The sequence below is a fragment of the Notechis scutatus genome, chromosome 1 (genome assembly GCF_049901735.1).
Source record: "Notechis scutatus isolate UNSWTSFEM ecotype Mainland chromosome 1, rNotScu1.2, whole genome shotgun sequence".
Taxonomy (NCBI): domain Eukaryota; kingdom Metazoa; phylum Chordata; class Lepidosauria; order Squamata; family Elapidae; genus Notechis; species Notechis scutatus.
The window spans coordinates 85,642,107-85,663,998 of record NC_142009.1 but is presented as its reverse complement, the minus strand read 5'-3'; the positions used below and the strand labels follow the sequence as shown (position 1 = coordinate 85,663,998).

Sequence of the window (21,892 nt, the reverse complement as noted above, 5' to 3'; positions counted from 1 at the left end):
TACCAAATATGGTTTGGGTGAATAAATATATAAAACTTAGATATCATGGTTTAAGTGCTTATCACTTTAAGCACAATGCTGCAGGCAATTAGCCGATTAAGGGTGCGGTTAGAAGTTACAATATAAGGAAGCATTAGAAGCTGGAAATTCTTACTGCGACTGCCTCTGTCTTAACTGCGACTAACTGTGTCTTACTGCGACTAATTGTGAGTGCCTGTGACTGAACTGTTCTTGTTTGCTACTGTTTGCTGATTTACTGCGTAATTCTACTGTTCTACTGTTTGAGTGTCTTGCTGAATATCCAGCGTTTGTTCCTCTGGAGAGGCACGGAGGAGGAGAAGATATCTTTATCGGCTGATAAAGATATTGTAAGGACTCTTAACTTGGACTGTAATAGTGAGTCTTACTGGATGGAAATATAGTGAATGACTATTGGACTGAATGACAATGCTTTAAACTCTAAATGGATTAAAAACTATTTAAACTACAAACAGTGTTTGTGTTCAGTGTGTGTATACTCTGGGCCCTTCCTGGTTTGACTACTGCTGCAATACTCTGCTAGGGGTTAATCCCCAAACACTAACATTGGTTATGGGCCCAGCAGCATAGTCTTACTAACCAGGATATAGCAGAGAGAGTTGGTGTGAGTTGCACATTACTGTAAAAACAAACTGTTTTAATTAGTTTAAAATAGTCACAATATCTGAAGAGTAATGGCACAAGTAAATTTGTCACAACTGTCCATGATATCCAGGCTGGATGGAACAAACTATGTTTCATGGTCAATGAAATGTAGTTTACTTCTACGTAAAGAAGGTTTGTGGGACATTATAGCAAACTCACCAGATGTGAGTAGCTGGGATCCTGCTGCTGCTGCTGATAACGAAAAGTTACAAGACTTTAAACTGAAGAATGAGCAGGCTTTATGCATCATAGGACTGACTCTCTGTGATCAGCAGCTTGTCCATATTAGTGGAGAAGAAAATGCTGCAAACTGCTGGGAGAACCTCAGGAAGATTTATGTTCGGGACAGTGTGGGAGCGCATATAAATCTTACACGGAAGCTTTTGAGAGCATCTTCAGAGGAATGGAGATATGTTAGTTCATTTAAACTGTATGAAGAGCATTTTTCAAGATTTGCATGAAAAAGAGCTTATATTTAATGAACTGCAACAAGTCTACATAATATTATCTTCATTAGATCAAAGCTATGATGACTATGTGACTTCGTTAGAGGTATTGCCAAAGAAAGCCTCTCATTAACCGAGATTACAGGCAGGCTACTAGAAGAAGCCAGAAGAAGGCGTGAGCGTGACGAGCTGAGAGAAGATAAGAAAGAAGAGAAATTATCTTCAAAGCTTGAAAGAAACCAGATTAGCAAAGTACAGCACCTGGAAGAAGAGAATTTATCTTGACGGCATACACAATTAAAAAGTGTTTTAATTGTGGAGGCAGAGACATTTGGCAAGATTTTGCAAAAAGAAAAAGCCAGAATATAAAAAAGCCAAAGAAAGCATTTGAACTAGCCATGTTTAGCAACTCTGATGTGAAGAATGATCTATGGGTGGTTGACAGTGGCGCATCCCACTGCATCACAAGAGATAAGACAAAATTTATAAAAATGTCTAAAAGCTCTCAACATATATCTCTTGCAAACGGCTGGAATCTTAAAGCGAAAGGTGAAGGTTTTGCACATTGTCCGTGCATAAACCAGGATATAAAAATGTTGTATGTACCGCAACTAAAGTTTAATTTGCTTTCAGTAAGGGTATTAGATAAATTAGGTTATGTAATTACTTTTAAGGATAATAATTGCATAATTGAAAAAGATAACAAAAGGGTAACTGCAGCTTTAAATGGAACATTATATGTCTTAGATAATAGTAAGAAAGGGAGGCTCAAACTGTATTTAATAATATAAAACCTCATAATGAATGTATCCTTTTATTGCATAGGCGTTTGGGGCATGTAAATTTTAAAATGCTAAAACGTACAGTTGAGTTATCTGAAGGAATAAGGTTAAAACCTTGTGATAAATATTTGCGTTGTAATGTTTGCTGTGAAGATAAGAGCAAGGTATTGCCTGCAAATAGGCTAAATGGTTTCAAAACAAAAGAACCTTTAGAAGTGGTATTTGCAGACATCATAGGCCCAAAGAAACCCAGTATGGGGGTGCTAGATATATACTGAGCATTATGGACCATTATTCTAGATATGGGTTTTGCTATTTAATGAAAAGCAAAACTGAAACATATCAACATTTTTCAATTGGCTTAGGTTTGCTGAAAGAAAGTCTAAACGACAACTGATAACCCTGGTGACAGATAACGATGCGAATTTATTAATAACAAATTCCAGAACAGACTTAAGGTAGCTGGAATAGAGCATAAGAAGTCTGCTCCATACAGGCCAGAACATAACGCTTTTATTGAAAGAAGAGGCCAAACACTACAGGCAATGGTTAGAACAATGTTAAATGATTCTGGGTTACCTGATTCTTTGTGGGGAGGCTACAATGTGTGCTAATAACATATTGAACAACGTTGTTAATACAACAACAGGTGAAATACCATTCACCAGGTGGCATGGCAGAAAACCTGACCTAAGTTACCTGCACACATTTGGTGCACCAGCATGGGTGCATATTCCTGCACAACTCAGAAAAAAAAGGGCAACATAGAGCTAAAAGATTTTTCTTCGTTGGTTATCAGGCAAACCATAGGGCATATAGATTTTGGGAGAAAGGCACATCTAAAGTGTTATGTAGTGCTAGTGCCCAATTTCTAGAACATGAAGGATGGGAGAAATTAGAACAGGATGCCAATAAAGATGTAGTTATTGAATCCTATAGAAATCCCATTAGTTATCCCTGTAACTTTAAAAATAAAGTAAAGAGACAAATACAGGATGAAATAGTGCCCATAAAGGAAGAAACAGATTCAATAGCTGAACAGGATGAGGAAGATGAACAGGTAGTAGTTCAACAAAGTCCTCCTGTAAGCCCTGTAATTCCCAGAAGAACTACACATGTATCTAGACCGCCTGATAGGTACCAGGCTAACACAGTGTGCCAGATTAATCAAGTTCCTAATTCTGTTGAAGAAATTAAAAAGTATCCTACTAAGGAAAAAGAAAGTTGGTATGCAGCAATGAATAAGGAACTGAATTCATTAAGAGATATGAAAGTGTATGAAAATGCCAAATTACCTGTAGGTAAGAAATCCATTGGCTGCAAATGGATATTTAAGGTAAAAACAGATAAAGATGGTAATTTAATCCATAAGGCAAGGTTAGTAGCCCAAGGTTTTAGGCAGAATGCCAATGACTACGATGAGGTGTTTGCACCTAGTCTTAAGGCAGCAACCTTGAGGGCAGCTTTAGTGTGGGCAGCTAGTAAAAACTATATAGTTAACCATCTAGATGTGGAAACTGCTTACTTGCACGCCCATTAAGACATACTATTTATATGAAAAAACCTGTTGGTATTAAAAGTGAAAATAAGGATAATAATGATTGTTGGTTGTTAAAGAAAAGCCTCTATGGTCTTAAACAATCAGGCTATGAATGGAACCAGTATATTGTAAAGGAACTAAACAATATAGGATTTAAAGCTAGTTTAGCCGATCCATGTCTGTTTAAGAGGAGACAAATGGGAAAGTATCATTATTATTGTTGTTCACTGATGATATTGCATTGATAACTGAAACTAATGATGAAGCAAATAAAATAATAGCATCATTAGGAAAGAGAATAAAGATCAAGCAATTAGGGAGATAAAGAAGTATCTCGGTTTGAATATAAAGAAAACACGGAAAGGTTTTAAGATATCTCAGGAAGATAAGATAAGCAAATTGCTAAAAGATTATAAGATGGAGCTTTGTAAGCCGGCTAAGACTCCAATGAGTCAGGAGTTTAGCAACACTGATGAACAAAGCCCGGAGTTTGATAAGGTGATTTATCAATCTTTAATTGGTAGTTTGAGTTATATTAGTAATTGGTCTAGACCAGATATTTCGTACTGCGTGAATCAGTTGGCTAGATTCAATTCTGCACCATGTGAAAAACACTGGATTGCAGCTAAGAGGATATTAAGATATCTTAAAAAGACAATGAATTATTCATTGTATTTAGAACCAAAGGGTGATTTAATTCTGTGTGCTTATGCAGATGCTAGCTTTGCATCAGAAAGAGACACTAGAAAGTCGACTTCAGGAACAGCCATAATGCTGGGTAAGACATTAATAGGCTGGAAGTCAATAAGACAACAGCATATAAGTTTGTCTACTATGGAGGCAGAATTCTCCTGTTTATCACTGTTATGTACAGAATTAATAATGTATAAACAAATGTTAATTGATATAGGTATAACTGTAGATTATCCTATAATTATACATGAAGATAATCAGGCAGCAATTCAAATGGCCACAAATATTGCAGTAAAAACAAGGAGCAAGCATACAGATCTAAGACACCTAAACGTGAGACAATCTGTAAGAAGTAAGATGATTCAGCTAGAGTACTGTATGTCGGAGGACAATTTAGCTGATAATTTTACTAAAGCCCAAGGTGCCAGTAAGCACCAGGAGAGTTGTGAAAAATATGGGGTTAGATTGTAAAGGTATTATATATTTATTTCACCCAAAGGGGAGTATGTTAGGTATAACATTGATACCAAATATGGTTTGGGTGAATAAATATATAAAACTTAGATATCATGGTTTAAGTGCTTATCACTTTAAGCACAATGCTGCAGGCAATTAGCCGATTAAGGGTGCGGTTAGAAGTTACAATATAAGGAAGCATTAGAAGCTGGAAATTCTTACTGCGACTGCCTCTGTCTTAACTGCGACTAACTGTGTCTTACTGCGACTAATTGTGAGTGCCTGTGACTGAACTGTTCTTGTTTGCTACTGTTTGCTGATTTACTGCGTAATTCTACTGTTCTACTGTTTGAGCGTCTTGCTGAATATCCAGCGTTTGTTCCTCTGGAGAGAGGCACCGGAGGAGGAGAAGATATCTTTATCGGCTGATAAAGATATTGTAAGGACTCTTAACTTGGAATGTAATAGTGAGTCTTACTGGATGGAAATATAGTGAATGACTATTGGACTGAATGACAATGCTTTAAACTCTAAATGGATTAAAAACTATTTAAACTACAAACAGTGTTTGTGTTCAGTGTGTGTATACTCTGGGCCCTTCCTGGTTTGACTACTGCTGCAATACTCTGCTAGGGGTTAATCCCCAAACACTAACAGTAGCTGTTTTTATTTACTTTTGCATGGTGTGTGATTGATCAGGCTTCTTTCTGTTTTGGTTTAACTGTAGGGCGTTGTTTTGCTTGGTAAGTGTTTGTTTCTGTAGATCCCATGGTCAACTTCCTTTTTGTGTTTGTGGAACAAAATTTGTCAGTTTGGATTCAGATCTGTCCCCCACTTCACAGCCACTGCCTTTTATTTTTTATTGTTTTATTAAATTTGTTTGCTGCCCATCTCCCCTCAAGATTATCTTTCCTGTATCACTGGGACTTGGAATGAAGGGTTTGACTAAAATCCTTTTTAGTTTAAAGTTGGATCTCAATATGAAGATGATCTTTTCAGTTGTGGAAGACTTCCAAAGTACCTTGCTTATGTCTGGCATATTTTGGGCTTGGCTCCAGGTCAATAACTAATTTCTTTTAGTTTTGATTTTAAGTTGTACTGGATGAGTGTCTTTTTTATTTGTTTAGGATTTAGATTTATGTTCATATTCTATTTTTAAATTGTTTTTAATGTTTAAGTATTTTTTAATTTATCCAGATAACTGGTTATTAATTAGAACTCGGATGGTGTAGAGGTGTATCTTGTTTTATTCTGAAAATGGAAGGTTTGTGGCAACCCTGCATCGAGCAAGACTATCCATGTCAATTCCCCCTCCCCCCAAAAATGTGCCTGTAACTTGCTTTATTGCAATACTTGGCTTTATTGCCAATTTGGAACCAAATTGTAATATCTCCCAGGCCTATACCAACAATTTCACAACAGGCTCAAGCACTGGGGGTGTTTTGTTTTGTTTTTACATTTTTAATAAATAAAGAAATAAGAGAAAAGGGAAAAACAAGGTTACAATGCAAACACATACATTCTCAAAGGAAAGAAATGCATAAAAATGCCTTGAGAAAAACAAAAAAAAGAAGAAAGTATAATGTAAATTTTTGGAGATGAAAATAAGATTTAACAGTGAAATGCTGCCCTCTGTTGTTTATTTTGTTAATAAAGTACATTAGATGTTTTATGTAGTTTTGTAGAAGTACACATTAAAATGTAAAATATTAAAATATAGACTGGGTTAGTCTGTGGTATATGACTTGACTTCTGGTTCCTCTTGTTGTTGCTTGATTCCTAATAGGCAGAAGCTGTCTACCTCTTGAATATGATCAATTCTAAGGTGGTGTTCCTTGATTTTCATTCCTAGAATTTGTAGATCATGTGCATTTTCAGCTGCCAGAGCAGTGTCAGCAGCATAAAGGTAAAGGTTCCCCTCGCACATATGTGCTAGTTGTTTCCAACTCTAGGGGGTGGTGCTCATCTCCGTTACAAAGCCGAAGAGCCAGCACTGTCCAAAGACGTCTCTGTGGTCATGTGGCCGGCATGACTAAATGAAGGCGCACGGAACACTATTATCTTCCCACCAAAGTGGTTCCTATTTTTCTACTTTCATTTTTACATGCTTTCGAACTGCTAGGTTGCAGAAGCTGGGACAAGTAACGGGAACTCACTCCGTTACACGGCACTAGGGATTTGACCTGCCGACCTTTCTGATTGATAAGAGTCGTCTTGACAGCAGCATACTACAGGTTTATTCCTCTAGTTGTGAAATCATGTCTGAACGATTTAATATCTATCCATTGATGTTTTGCATACATATTCAAAGTTGGACTACCTTTTTACTTCAGAGATCTTTTGGAAAACTTTCCTCATTCCCCACCCCCACCCCATTCTTTTTCATCTTTGATAACTGTTGAGATATCATGGCAGTACTGTTTCTTGCTTGTTCTAACAAGTCTGAAATTCTTTTTTTTAAGTTCCTTCTTGTGATCTTTGAGTGTTTTTGGCTTTGGTTTCCCGTCATGTCAATTTCCACTATTTGTTCTTATGTCCAGTTTAGTTTTTCTATTGCTACGCCTTTGGCAGCCTCTTTTCATATTAATCTTAAGAAATTCCTAAGTTCATTCCACAGTTCCTCTGATTCCCTATCAAGGAGGTTCAGGACTTCAAAACAATTTTTGATGTTCTCCTTGAAAATGGTGGGGATATATGATCAAAGTCATACCATGGAAACTGGCTTTCTCCCACTTTAGCTTGACTTGGAATTTGAACACGGGCAGTTTGTGAACACATCCCACATTCAGCCTTTGGCCACACCTTTGCTGTTATAACAGAGTTATTCCACCTCCTTTTATCAATACTAATTTCTGTGGACTCGTTTGGGTGATGTACGTTTATAGAGTTGTTGGTTTAGTAGTTGTTTGAAGAGTCTGTTAGCCATGAAATATATCATTGGAGTGGCAGAAATTGACATCATTCTTCTGGTTTGTTTGTTTCCTTGGCCAAATAGACCAACTCAGGGATTAGGATTTATTATATGAAGCATGTGATCTCTTGCTCGAGCAACATCGCTAGGTACTATTTGGTTTTCTTTCTTTTTCTTTCTTTTCTTTTTCTGTTACAAGTCTTCCTGGGCTTCTTTTTAGTGTGCCAGCCCTCTTGGCTTTTACTTAATGCTACCACCATGAGTTTTCAGTGGCTGTATTCATAATTAGAAACTTTTGTCAAGGACCATCAAGCTTCCTTTTTCTTTATTTTCCTACTTGCATTTTATTTAGGTGAGCAATTATTTAAACGTGTATCTGCCGAAATGATTATAATAGTTGGTTGTCTCTTTATTAATGTAGTTCCAATTCAGTTATGTTTAATTATGTTTAATTATAATTCTGTTTTCCCTATTAGTTTTATTATTCGAAGCCTTGAGTTTTTCTAAAGAGGCAGGATATAAAAGCAATAAATAAACTGGTAATCTCCACTTAAGTTTGCATCCAGCTCATCCCCAGTCATTTCCATTTATTCGGATCAGACTGAGCACACACTTAATTCAGAAATTTAACACTTAGTTCAAAAATTTAGCTTGCTGTTTATTAGGTATCAGCAGTTTATCAACAGTTAACTGGCAAACGGGGCAAAAAATGGTTAAAGCAGAGAAAGAGACAGGAAGATGAACAACAGACAAAATAAAAAGGGAAGAGCGCATAATATCAATAATTTGCATTTCATATATATTAATATATCTATATTGAAAGGAACCACACTTTAAAAGGCATTGGGAGAATGCTGTGGTTAATTAGCATGAACAGTCCAAAAGGAAGTGGCCTTTGACTGTGTCAGTTTTAATCCTTTTATATACAGAAGAGTTGCTGAAAAGAGATGAGAAGTAGGACATCAGATAATCCCTTTTCCATTCTGCACCATGAAGTAACAATTTGGCGGATGGGAATGATGTGTCCAACACAAAATAGGAAAATCAGTGTATAAAAGGAAAACAGACTAAGCATAGCTTCACATTTTTCAGCCATGATGATTGAACCAGATTAAAATATGAAATGTATTTCAGTATTTAGATCCTGTTTTCATTAATGTTGTAATCTGTTATTTCTAAATAGAAAGCAGCTCACTAAAAAGTATTTTCAATTTCAAACTATGCTTGCATATTTAAATTCTTACATATATATAATTTCCTGATTATTCTTTGAACATACACACCATATGAAGCAGAGAAAGGAAGTTGAGGTTTCTTAAGCTAATTTCCCTTTATATAGATATCCATGCACAATTTGAGTAAAGTTTGGATCTGCCTTGGCTATTAAGCCTTTAATAGTTATTAGATTAACTAATCTAGTTCTTTGTATCTTGAAAACATCTGTAAAAGCTGAGCTGGAATGAGAGCTTTCTTTTTCCACAAGACATTTGAAATGTAGAGTGTTTACTAATGTAAACATACATAATTTCAATATCAACAATTTCTAATGTCTCCAAATCACTTTTACATGTAGTATGTTCACCTAGCGCCTGTTTTCATTACTGATATATCACCATGGCCAGAGCTGCATTCAAGTGGAAATGCTTAACATGTTTCATTACATTGTATTTAAAAAATAGAGCCTATTTTTATTGAAAGATCTTTGAAGATAATTTGCAAAACCTGCAGGGCAGGGAATTAGAAATGAAGCAGCAAAAAAACTTTTAAAAGGGATTTGGTTCAGGTAAGAAAATAAATGTTGATCTTCAGTAAAAACAAGATGCCAGGCACTTTTGTTTTCACTAAAAAGCCTGGGGACCAGTGGCTTAATAATAAAAAAAAATGACCAACTGTTAAAAGCTCTTTTGAATTGTTAATTCTGTTTTCATTTCTCCTAAAGGTTAATTTATAGGAAGTTATTCAAATCAAGTTATTGTTTTACTTCTTGGCATGGGAAGGTAATGCTTTCAAATAGTGACTGAATAATTTTAATGCTTTCTGAAAGTCTAGATACATACAATATTTCAAAGATACCATACAGGGATAGAGAGACAGTTTGGTGCATGTAGTGATTAAGACACTGGGAATCTTGAATATAGTCCTGCCTTAGGTCCAAAGTCAGCTGCAAGACTGAGACATACACTCTCAGCTCTAGAAAGGATATAAATGCAAACCACTTCCAAAATCTTGCCAAGCAAACTGCAGGAACTTGTCCAAACGTTTGCCAGGAGTCAAGACTGATTTGAAGGTACACCCCTCCCCTCCCCAGTTTGTACAAGAATGGCTGGACTTGGAAGCCAGATGGGCAAAATGCCATATATTATAATTTTATTATGGTTTGTTCATGTTGAGGAAATATATGAAGCAAAACAATTCAGTTATAATTTAATTGTTAGAATGCTTTCAGCGTGTGTGTGTGTGTGTATCAAAATAAACTGAATTTCTTATAATTGATATATTTAAAATGTTCCTGCTTAATCTGAATGATATTGCAAATTAGACTATGGTGATTTCACAATAAACAATATTTTAATCATGCAAGTTGAAATATATAATTACAGAAATATTTTGAAAATGTTTCAGATATATACTTGTCCGAAAATTCCACATGGTATCCAGCATGACTGATTTTAGAGGAATGTGTTTTTTTGACAATAGTCCAGAAAATGCTGCATAGGTTTGTTCATTCAAATGTTAAGGCCTGTAGAGGTTTAATTTTCTAAATTAAAATAAAATAGAGTCATTTATAGCATTTTAGTTGTTACTGAGTTTGGCCCATGGTTAGGGATTATGGGATTTGTGCCCCTGCAACCCTAAACTTGGAATATAACTGGAATTGTACACAAAAAATTCATACCATTTCAGGATACTAATAATCTGTTCAATAAGTAGGCATTCAAAAATTGTATACCAAATCACAATTTGATCACTTACAGACAATTACACAATGAGTTAAAAATAAGCCATGCCACTGGCTTGCTTCTGACACTGCACAACTTCACAATTTCATTATACACACAAAATAGAGCCCATTCCTATACACTAGGACAGTGCATTCTTTGAAAATGATTTGGAAAAAGTGCGGTACTTCAGCCCTTGCAAAGCACACCATCTTTTTTCCATATAAGCCTGAAAAGAAGCATTTTAATTCCTTTAAAAATTATATCAGGAGTTGACTTTACTTGCACAAGTTCTGAAGCTCTTATTTTGAATCATTTTTGAAGAGTGCATAAGCATAACACGTAGCTTGCATTAAAATTCATGGAAGTTATCATTAAACTATATTCTTAAAATTTGGAATAAGAGTAATATGTCAAAACTTGAGAAATAAGATAGTTTATCCATATATCCAATATATACTCTTCAAAATCTTTTTTATTTGTACTTCCCATATACATATATATATATTACATCTTTCTAAATATCCATATTTATGTTATGGATTCCATTACTGACACACTGCTTTTTCTCCTAAAACATATAATCAGTTAAGAAGCTGATTCTTCTCAAAATCTTTTTTAAACAAAGACAATTTTATACTACAAAACTCTTTCTAGCTTAGTTCCGAGTACTATGTGTCTTAAAAACATAAACTGAACTTCATTTCTGTAGAAAATATGAGACTTTGCTAAGGAAATTATGAGGTAATAAACATTCAAGAAAAAAATGATAAGCAAACAAAACAAATCTGGATTGAAATTTTCTTAAGATTAATGTCTATTGCTGTTTTTTTCTATTATAAATACAAAATGTATCACTTCAAAAACGAAGTGAGACTTAAATCAATTTATACATGAAATTTAGTACATTTGATTGGAAATGTACATCCAGAAAATTTATAGGTTAACAAAATAAGGTATGATTACACTTCTCTAATGTTATGTAATGAATTAATTAACTGTTATGCCACTTCTAAATTTTTATCATCTTTGTATATATTTTTTACAGTTGGTGAAACAAAAGCGGCAAATTTAATTCTGGAAGAGGAATCTCCTGAAAATATCAAGACCAGCCCACCAGAATTAAATGACAAGTCAAATGAAGATGAGACCCAGAAAGACCCAGAAGATGCTAATAAACAGCTGGAATCAGAAGAAAAAGAAGATCAGCCTAGTGTATCTCCATCAAATGATGTTGGATTTAAAAAGGTTTTTAAATTAGTTGGATTCAAATTTACAGTTAAAAAGGATAAAACAGAGAAAGCTGAACCTGTTGAGCTATTAGATGTAAAGCCAGAGGTCGCAGAAGGGTCTCGTGATGTAGCTGAAGACTATAAACAATTCAAGACAGAGACAGTGGCAGAAGCCACACAAAGTGAAATCACTGCCTCTGTAGGCAAGACTGAGGAAGAAACTCAAGTTGAGGAGATGGAACGAGAAACCTCATCTGAGAAAGTAACAGAAAGCCCTGTTGAAGCAGAAAGCAAAGAGGCAGAAATTAAAAACAATGGGATTAAATCTCCAGAGTCTCCGGTAAGCCCATCAACTGCTGAAACTGCATCACCTCTAAGAAAGTTTTTTACTCAGAGTTGGGCTGGGTTTAGAAAAAGGACAAGCTTCAGAAAATCTAAAGAAGAAGTGCAATCTGAGAAAGAAAAACAAGAACAGGAAATGGAGAAAGAAGTGACAGAAGTAATAATTGCTGAAGAAGAATTAGAAAAAGAAAAACAGACACCAGAAAAAGATGAGTCAGAAGTTTCTTTCCAAACCAGTGATGAAAAAATGGAAAGTGAGAAAGAGAGAAAAGAAGAAACAAAAATGGTCAAAGTTCCAGCAGAAACTGATCTGAAAGAAACTGCCACTCCCAGGGAGCAACCATCACCAGAAGAACTGGCTGAAAATATAAATAAAGACATTTCTTTTGAAGCCAGTGATGAAAAAATGGAAGGTGAGAAAGAAAGGGAAGAAGAAATAAAAATGGTCAAAGTTTCAACAGAAACTGATCTGAAAGAAACTGGCACTCCCAGTGAGCAGCCATCAGCAGAAGAACTGGCTGAAAATATAAATAAAGACATTTCTTTTGAAGCCAGTGATGAAAAAATGGAAGGCGAGAAAGAGAGGAAAGTCTTATCAGAAACTGATCTGAAAGAAACTGGCACTCCCAGGGAGCAACCACCAGCAGAAGAACTGGCTGAAAATATAAAAGAAATGGATATAATCTTGGAAGGGGAGACTGACTTGGAGTCCAAGGAAAAATTGGAACGAGTACAAAAAAGTCTAATGGGCATAGAGCAAAGTATTGTTGCATTGCATGAATCAAAAACAGAACTTTTAAATAAAGTATTTGAAGACGAAATAAACCAATTGGATTCACTGTCTCCAGTAGCAATAGAAAAGCCTGAGGAACCTTTTGAAATAATAGAAGAAAAATCAGAACCAAGGGCTCCTCTGGCCACAGAGGTTTTTGATGAAAAACCTAGAGAGATCAATATTGGTGTTAGAGCTGTTGTGACAGAAGAAAAAATCCAAATAACTAAAAAAGAACAAGTAGTTCTTGAACAATTAGTGGAAACAAATGATGACTTTCAGAAAGAACAGCCCACCGTTGAACAGTTAAAAGTCACAGAAACAGTTCTTGAAATAGCGAAGGAACACTTCATCCAAACCGACCCAAGCAGTCTTGATGCTGCAGCAGGCAAACTCCCAGAAGGCATAATAACAAGTGAGGCAGAATTGTTGTCATCTCAAGAAAAAGCCAAGATGCAAGGCAGCCCTTTAAAGAAACTTTTTACGGGTCCTGGCTTAAAGAAAATGTCAAGAAAGAAACGCAAAGGAAAGAAAGAAGCTAAACCAGAGGAAGCAGCAGAAGAAGCACAGCAGTTGTCTGATACTGCAGAAAGTCCAGATGACCCAAGGGGAGAGAGTTCTGCTTCTTCTCCTGAAGAAATAACAGAATCCATAGAAAAGGCCCCTGATGCTGCACAGATTCCTGAAGCTGAAGAAGGGTTTCCTTTAGATGCAGAGAAGAAAAGAGAAAGTGTTACACCTTGGGCATCTTTTAAAAAAATGGTGACTCCAAAGAAACGGGTTAGGAGACTTTCTGAAGGTGACAGAGAAGAAGAACTTGATAAGACAACCGAAAGTGGACCTAATGATGAACAGGAAGATACTAAAGAAAATGGTGAGGAACAAAAAATAGAAAAAAGTGCAGATGAGCCCAAGAAAAAAGTTGATACTTCTGTATCATGGGAAGCTTTAATCTGTGTAGGCTCATCAAAGAGAAGAAGCAGAAAATCTTCATCTTCTGATGAAGAAACTGGACAAAGATTTGCTCAAGATGAACAAAAATTAGACGAGAGTGCACCAAATAAAGAAGCAGTACATGATACCATCTTTACTAACTCACATGAAAGTGATCAAGGACAAGGAAGTTCTTCACCAGAACAAGCAGGAAGCCCATCTGAAACAGAGGGAATTTCAACATGGGAATCTTTTAAAAGACTAGTAACTCCAAGAAGAAAATCGAAAACAAGGATGGAAGAGAAAAATGATGAACCCATCACAGTTCCAAGTTTAGAACATGCTGCTACCTTAGATGGGGATACCGGAAAAGAAGAATCCTGGGTTTCATTTAAAAAATTAATGCCTGGTCGTAGGAAGAAAAAGTCTGATGGAATACCAGAGCATGCTCCTGTTCTAGAAGCTGGAGAAGAAATGACAGGAACGAATGAGGAGGACTTTGATGTTCCAGCTGTGGTTCCTTTATCAGAGTATGATGCTGCTGAGCAAGAGAAATTTGAAGCTCAAAAATCAGAGCAAGATGATATGGATAAGGAAATTCCAAGTCAAAATATAGAAAAGTCAGAAAGTACATCAGTAACTCAGCAGGTCATTGAAGGATTAGTTCATGCAGTTGCTGTCTCAGTGCTAGAAGGTGAGAGAGCAATTATAAGTATTGAAGAAAGATCACCATCTTGGATACCAGCTGCTGTGACTGTGTCCACTGAACATGTGAATGATGATGAGGAACAGTCTGAGCAGCTTTCTGGAACTGGAATTGTTGAAGAAACAGTAGTGGTTACTAAACTTGGGCCACAAATGAGAAAGGATATTAGTGGTGATAGTATAATCGGGGACCTGGAGTTAACCTCAGAAGCAGTTACAGCTAGGGAAGAAGCTTCAGTCATTGAAGAGACAACTGAAATATCTTGTGCTAAAGAAACAACTGAAATGTCTTGTGCTGAAGAGACAACTGAAATGATTTCGGCAGTTTCAAGGCTAACTGAGTCTCCTGATACTACAGAAATAGCTACACCAGTGCAAGAGATCGAGGAAAATGAGCAAGACCTGGAAGAATTAAATAAACAAACACAGGAAATGTTGCAAAGTGTTGCTGAAAGAATTAAATTGCCTGATGAAAAGGGGATTAGTGTGAGTCTGACAGAAGTAACCGTTCAGCCATTGTCAGCTAAAGAAGAAACTGAGCAAAAGCTGATGACTTCAGAAGGAATCCCCTCTACTGAATTTCCAAAAGATGTTCAACATGAAACAATTGAGTCTCGGGTTTGCGAAATTGTGCAGATAATAATCCAAAATGCACTTGCCCAATTTCCGCAAAGGTCCATGGTTCTTTCAAAGCAGAACAGTGAAACTGCAATTCTGTATCCTGATTCTGATAAACAGGCATTTTCTGAGAAAATAAATTCAGTGCTAGAAGAATTAGCAGGAAGATGTACCAGAGAAGGCGCACCTGGATCCCCTCCAGAAATGGAGCTGCCAATATCTTCTGCTGAAGAAGAAACTGAGGAAAAGGTGATGATGGCTTCGGAAAGAATCCCCTCTACTGAATTTCCAAAAGAGCTTCAGCCTGAAACAATGTCCCAGGCTTACAAAATTGTGCAGATAATAATCCAGAAGGCAGTTGCTCAGTTAAAGCAGAGGAGTGAAATTGCAGTTCTGTGTCCTGATCTGGACACAATGGCATTTTCAGAGAAAATAGATACAATGCTAGAAGAATCAGCAGGAATAGGCACCAGAGATGCACTCCAAATGGGTGCATCTGGATCTTCTCCAGAAATGGAGCTGCCAAAATCTTCATCTGAGGTAATTGCTTCAGAAGGAATTCCCTCTACTGACTTTCCAAGAAATGTTCAGCCTGAAACAATAGAGTTTCAGGCTTACAAAATTGCACAAATAATAATTGAGAATGCAGTCGCTCAGTTTCAACAAGAATCCATGGCTCTTTTAAAGAGTGAAACTGCAGTTTTGTATCTTGATCATGATAAGGTGGCATTTTCTGAGAAAACAGATTCAATACTAGAAGAATCAGTAGGAAGATACACCAGAGAAGGTGTACTCCAGATGGGTACATCTGGATCCCCTTCAGAAATGGAACTGCCACCATCTTCATTGGAAGAAGAAACTGAGGAAAGAATCTCCTCTACTGACTTTCCAAGAGATGTTCAGCCTGAAACAATAGAGTTTCAGGCTTTCAAAATTGCACAGATAATAATCCAGAATGCAGTTGCTCAATTTCAACAAGAGTCCATGGTTCTTTCAAAGCAGAAGAGTGAAACTGCAGTTCTGTATCCTGATCCTGATGAAGTGGCATTTTCAGAGAAAATAGACTCAATGCTAGAAGAATCACCAGGGAAATGGACCAGAGAAGGTATAATCCAGACACGATCCCCTCCAGAAATGGAGTTGCCAACATCTTCACCTGTTGAAGAAACTGAGCAAAAAGTGATAACTTCAGAAGGAATCTCCTCTACTGAATTTCCAAAAGATGTTCAGCCTGAAATAATTGAATCTCAGAGTTTAAAAAGTGCACAGGAAGCTAGTACAGTTGTTCAATTTCAACAAGAGCCAATGGCTCTTTCAAAGGAGAAGAGTGAAACTGTGGTTCTGTATCCTGATGGAGTGGCATTTTCAGAAAAAATAGATTCAGTGCTAGAAGAATCACCAGAGAAATGCACCAGAGATACTGTTCTCCAGATGAGTACATCTGGATCGCCTCCAGAAATTGAGCTGCCAAAATCTTCATCAGAAGTAGAAACTGAGGAAAAGGTGGTGATGACTTCAGAAGGAATACCCTGTACTGAATTTTCAGAAGAATCAGCAGAAAAATGCACCAGAGAAGTTGCATTCCAGATGGGTACATCTGGATCCTCTCCAGAAATGGATCTGCCAACATCTTCAGCTCAGGAAGAAGCTGAGCAAAAGGTGATGACTTCAGAAGGAGTCTCAACATCTACTGACTTTCCAAAAGTTGTTCTGCCTGAAACCACAGAGTCTCAGGCTTACAAAATTGTGCAGATAATAATCCAATATGCAGTTGCCCAATTTCAACATGACTCCATGGCTCTTTCAAAACAGAAAAGAGAAACTGCCATTCTGTATCCTGATCCTGATAAAGTGGCATTTTCAGAGAAAATGGGTTCAGTGCTAGAAGAATCAGCAGGAAGACGCACCAGGGAAAACGTACTCCAGATAGGTTCATCTAGTTTAGATACAAAAATGGAGTTGCCAATATCTTCAGCTGATAAAGAAACTGAGGAAAATGTGATGATTTCAGAAGGAATCCCCTCTACTGAATTTCCAGAAGAGGTTCAACCTGAAACCACAGAGTCTCAGGCTTATAAAATTGCACAGAAAATAATCCAGAATGCAGTTGCTCAAGTTCAACAAGAGTCCATGGCTCTTTCAAAGCAGAAGAGTGAAACTGCAGTTCTATATCCTGATCATGATGCAGGGACGTTTTCAGAGAAAATAGATTCAGCGCTAGAAGAATCATCAAGGAAATGCACCAGGGAAGATGCACTCCAGACAAATGCACCTGGATCCCCTCCAGAAATGGAACTGCCAATATCTTCAGCTGATGAAGAAACTGAGGAAAAAGTGATGATGGCTTCAGAAAGAATCCCCTCTACTGAATTTCCAAAAAGTGTTCAGTCTGAAGCAATAGAATCCCAGGCTTACAAAATTGTGCAGATAATAATCCAGAATGCAGTTGCTCAATTTCAACAAGAGTCCATGGCTATCTCAAAGCAGAAGAGTGTAGTTATATACCCTGATCCTGATCCAGTGGCATTTTCAGAACAAATAGAGTCAATGCTAAAAGAAGCATCAGGAAGATGCACCAGAGAAAGTGTGCTCCAAACAAGTACCTCTGGATCCCCTTCAGAAATGGAGGTGCTAACATCTTCAGCTGATAAAGAAACTGAGGAAGAGGTGATGACTTCAAAAAGAATTCCCTTCACTGAATTTCAGAAAGATGTTCTGCCTGAAACAATAGAATCTCGGGCTTATAAACTTGTGCAGATAATAATCCAGAATGCAGTTGCTCAGTTTAAACAAGAGTCCAGGACTCTTTCAAAGCAGAAAAGTGAAGCTGCACTTCTGTATCCTGATGCAGATAAAACGGCATTTCCAGAGAAAATAGATTTAGTGCTAGAAGAATCAGCAGGGAAATGTACCAGGGAAAGTCCACTCCAGACAGACGCATCTGGATCCGCTCTAGAAAAGGAGCTGCCAAAATTTTCATCAGAAGAAACTGAGGAAAAGGTGATGCCTTCAGAAAGCATCCCCTCTACTGAATTTCCAGCAGAAACAGAAGGAAGATGCACAACAGAAGGTGCACTCCAGATAGGTGCATCTGGATCCCCTCCAGAAATGGAGCTGCCAAAATCTTTATCTGAAGAAGAAACTGAGGAAAAGCCGATGATTTCAGAATGCATCTCCTCTACTGAATTTTCAGAAGAATCAGCAGGAAGATGTACCAGAGAAGATGCATTCCAGACATGTGCATCTGGATCTCCTCCAGAAATGGAGCTGCCAAAATATTCCTCCGAAGAAGAAACTGAGGGAAAGGTGGTGATGACTTCAGAAGGAATACCCTGTACTGAATTTTCAGAAGAATCAGCAGAAAAATGCACCAGAGAAGTTGCATTCCAGATGAGTACATCTGGATCCCCTCCAGAAATGGAGATGCCAAAATCTTCATCAGAAGTAGAAACTGAGGAAAAGGTGGTGATGACTTCAGAAGGAATACCCTGTACTGAATTTTCAGAAGAATCAGCAGAAAAATGCACCAGAGAAGTTGCATTCCAGATGAGTACATCTGGATCCCCTCCAGAAATGGAGATGCCAAAATCTTCATCAGAAGTAGAAACTGAGGAAAAAGTGGTGATGACTTCAGAAGGAATACCCTGTACTGAATTTTCAGAAGAATCAGCAGAAAAATGCACCAGAGAAGTTGCAGTCCAGATGAGTACATCTGGATCCCCTCCAGAAATGGAGATGCCAAAATCTTCATCAGAAGTAGAAACTGAGGAAAAGGTGATGATGACTTCAGAAGAAATACCCTCTTGTGAATTTGCAGAAGAATTAGCAGAAAGATGCACCAGAGAACATTCACAAACGAGTACATCTCAATCACCTCCAGAAATGGAGCTTCTAACATCTTCATCTCAGGAAGAAGCTGAGCAAAAGGTGATGACTTCAGAACAAGTCCTGACCTCTACTGAATTTCCAAAATATGTTCAGACTGAAACAATAGAGTCTCAGAGTTACAAAATTGTGCAGAAAATTAGTGCAGTTGCTCAATTTCAACAATCAGAAGAGGCTATTTCTCCTTTAAAGCAGAAGAGTGAACTGTGTCTAATGGATTTAAATGAATGTGGAATTCAGGAAGTTTTACAAGTTGATCACCAAGTGTCTCTGGCAGAAGAGAAAAATCATGAAATTCAGCCAGCAACTGTAAATGCAGAGACAGAAGACGCCATTGAAGTAGCAAAAGAAATGCCTTCATATTCTATAGTTTCTGAAGATAGAGAAAACTGGAATTCCAGAAAGACAGACACTGATCTTGAAACTGTGAAAGAGATTTTAAATGAAACAGAAAGTAAGACATACAATTCAAAGCCTCAATTAAAAGCGGATGTAGTTGTTTCAACAGAGACTCAAAACATCATGCTAGGAAATATTGTCTCAGCAGATCATCCAGTAGGATCTCTTGAAACAGAACAATCAACAATAAAAGATTTAGAAGTTGGGCTTATAGATGAAAACCAAGAAAAGTTAATAGAACATCAGACTCAGAGGAAGAGAAAAGAAGATTACAGTCAATCAACAGAATTTCCTGAGATGCCTAAAGAGGAAGACCCCATATCTGATGACAGTCCTCAACTTCAGACAAAACTCAGAAAATTCTGAGGTTTTATGTAAGTATTTAACTAAAATAATTCATCTGTAGTAGCTTAAATAAATAATTAGATCTTTTCAGATTTTATCAACAAGATAAAATATATGCAATATATTTATATACTTCTGGTTCTGAAAACAATACATAATAGCTAAATAATTTATGCTAAAAATATTTATTTGAAATGGGGAAGAAATAAATGCCTAAGGTGGTATTTTGGATTTCTGCTTGAAGGACTTGTTCTAATTTCAGTAAATAAGATTTGCCACAGAGTTAGTTGAGGAGGGGGGACTTCAGCATAGTTTTCCCTAACTTGTTCCCCAAATGTGTTGCATGGCCATTGTTTCACCTTCCCCACTGCTTCCAAGGCCTTCCAGACTAAGAAATTGTGTTAGATGTTTTTCACTTGTTGTAGTTATCTGATTTCCACAACTCTGCTTTATTTTTCTAGTGTGTTTTCTTTACAGCAGCCATGCAATTTTAATACCATCTGCACCTGCAATTGTGACTTTTTCCCCATCAAATAATATCGTATTTATCTCCAGGTGCCTCCATTGCATTTTCTTTAGTTCCCTGCCTTATTTCCATTCATCCATTGGTGTCACCTAACATTCATAATTTTGTACTATATTTACACAAATTCAATCCTTTTTCTTTCATTATAATACAATTATTGCCAATCTGTGAACTACTTTTGTACATTCAACGATCTTGGTGATATATGTTCTTATATCTGTTACATACATTTCATTCCAGGTTGCAATCTAGATATTGACTACCATCACCTATCAAAGCTTTGGCCATTGGAGATTTTCACATTACAGTTTTCTTAGATGTTAGTAAGTTACAGAATGTGTGGACTAGGTTATCAGCCTTACTGGCAAGAGTGCCAGTTACAGCATTCTCTTCAAACGTAACATATATGTAACAAGAATGCTTGAAGCAGAAACATGGAAGTGGATTATATGAATTGCTCCCATCTAACAGTAGAAGAGGAGCAGGAGGAAAAGAATGATTGAGAAACAGATGCGCCTTTTATTTACAAACAATAGCTTGTTTCTTTATTGTAGAATGTGCTGTGAGAGTTTTAAAAATATATATTCATCTTTTAGAATTGTAAGCTTTTAGGCTCCTTTGTTGTTATTGTTACTCAGGGTAATTAGCCACTTCAGTCCCAATGAACTCTAAAAGTTTTACACTCCAAGTACGTATTAAAGATTAGAATAATCGATAACACATTGTTTATAATCATTTACCTTGTTGCATTGAGTAAATGCTATGTTGATTCAATCACAAACATTTTCTCATAATATAAAACTTTCAAGTCTCCAAACGTCTTTCCTCTCCAAGCCATATAAGGTTTTAATGTTGACAACCAACACTCTTAGCTGCATCCAGAAGACCACAGGCAAACAGTGTAGCTCTCTGAGTAGTGGTGTTACCTGGGCAAAATGGGGAATAACTAGTTTCATATAGTCATACATGAGTTGTCTGTCTTTGGCCAAGACGTCCATCTCCAATTTATGTGCATCTGGTAGCTTTGAACAGTACTGCTAGACAGTAATTGGCAAAAGTAAAATTATTCATGTCCTTATCTTTAATATATTGTGATTTGCTATTGATGTAAATTATTAGTTAAGATGCTCTGATTGTAAGGCATTCTTGATTTTTTTTTTTTGTTATTGTTCCAACAGTTCTGTTGAAGACTGCTTCTTACATTTGGAGGGACCAGTACCCAAAGAAGGTAGCAGAAAAGGATGGATTCTGCTTAAACTGGCTGAAGACCAATGATTTAGCTGTGAGAACATGTCCGTGCTTTCAGATGTTTTTCTGAGGAAGTCATCTGACAATCCTGAGCTACCATCAGGAGCTTGAGCCACCTCCTTTAGTTTTGATTGTGAATACTTTCACAATATTCTTTTATCTTTATTTTTGTTGTTGATAAGGAGATTGTGGTGGGATGTTGAATGGGGGCAAGAAGTATTTCTGTTGAAATGATGTCAGTCTCTTAATCTGGAAAGGAAGTTGGCATCTTTTGAGATTCCCTTTCTACCAATGTTTCTCAAACTGGATTTTAATTTTTGTTTATTTATGTTTCCTCTTCTTTCTATGTAAAAGACAATTATTTCACTTGTTTGGACCAAGAGGTAGTATGAACGACCTATCACTAACCGTAGATGGCTCCAACCAACTTAACATT

The 21,892-nt window shown here is 36.8% G+C and overlaps 1 protein-coding gene across 2 annotated transcripts in view; it reads left to right on the top strand.

Moving 5' to 3' along the window:
* Positions 1-21,524, top strand: part of AKAP12 (A-kinase anchoring protein 12) — a 55,782-nt gene extending 34,258 nt beyond the window's left edge. The window contains exons 3-5 of one of the 2 annotated variants that reach the window (XM_087970107.1): positions 11,500-15,302; positions 15,594-19,711; positions 21,387-21,524. In XM_087970107.1, the coding sequence (XP_087826233.1) occupies positions 11,500-15,302; positions 15,594-19,703 (7,913 nt within the window). In that variant the 3' untranslated portion in view covers positions 19,704-19,711; positions 21,387-21,524. Of the gene's footprint in view, positions 1-11,499; positions 19,712-21,386 lie in introns of both variants that reach the window. The other variant, XM_087970098.1, reaches the window with a different exon arrangement.
* The last annotated feature ends 368 nt before the right edge of the window (positions 21,525-21,892 follow it).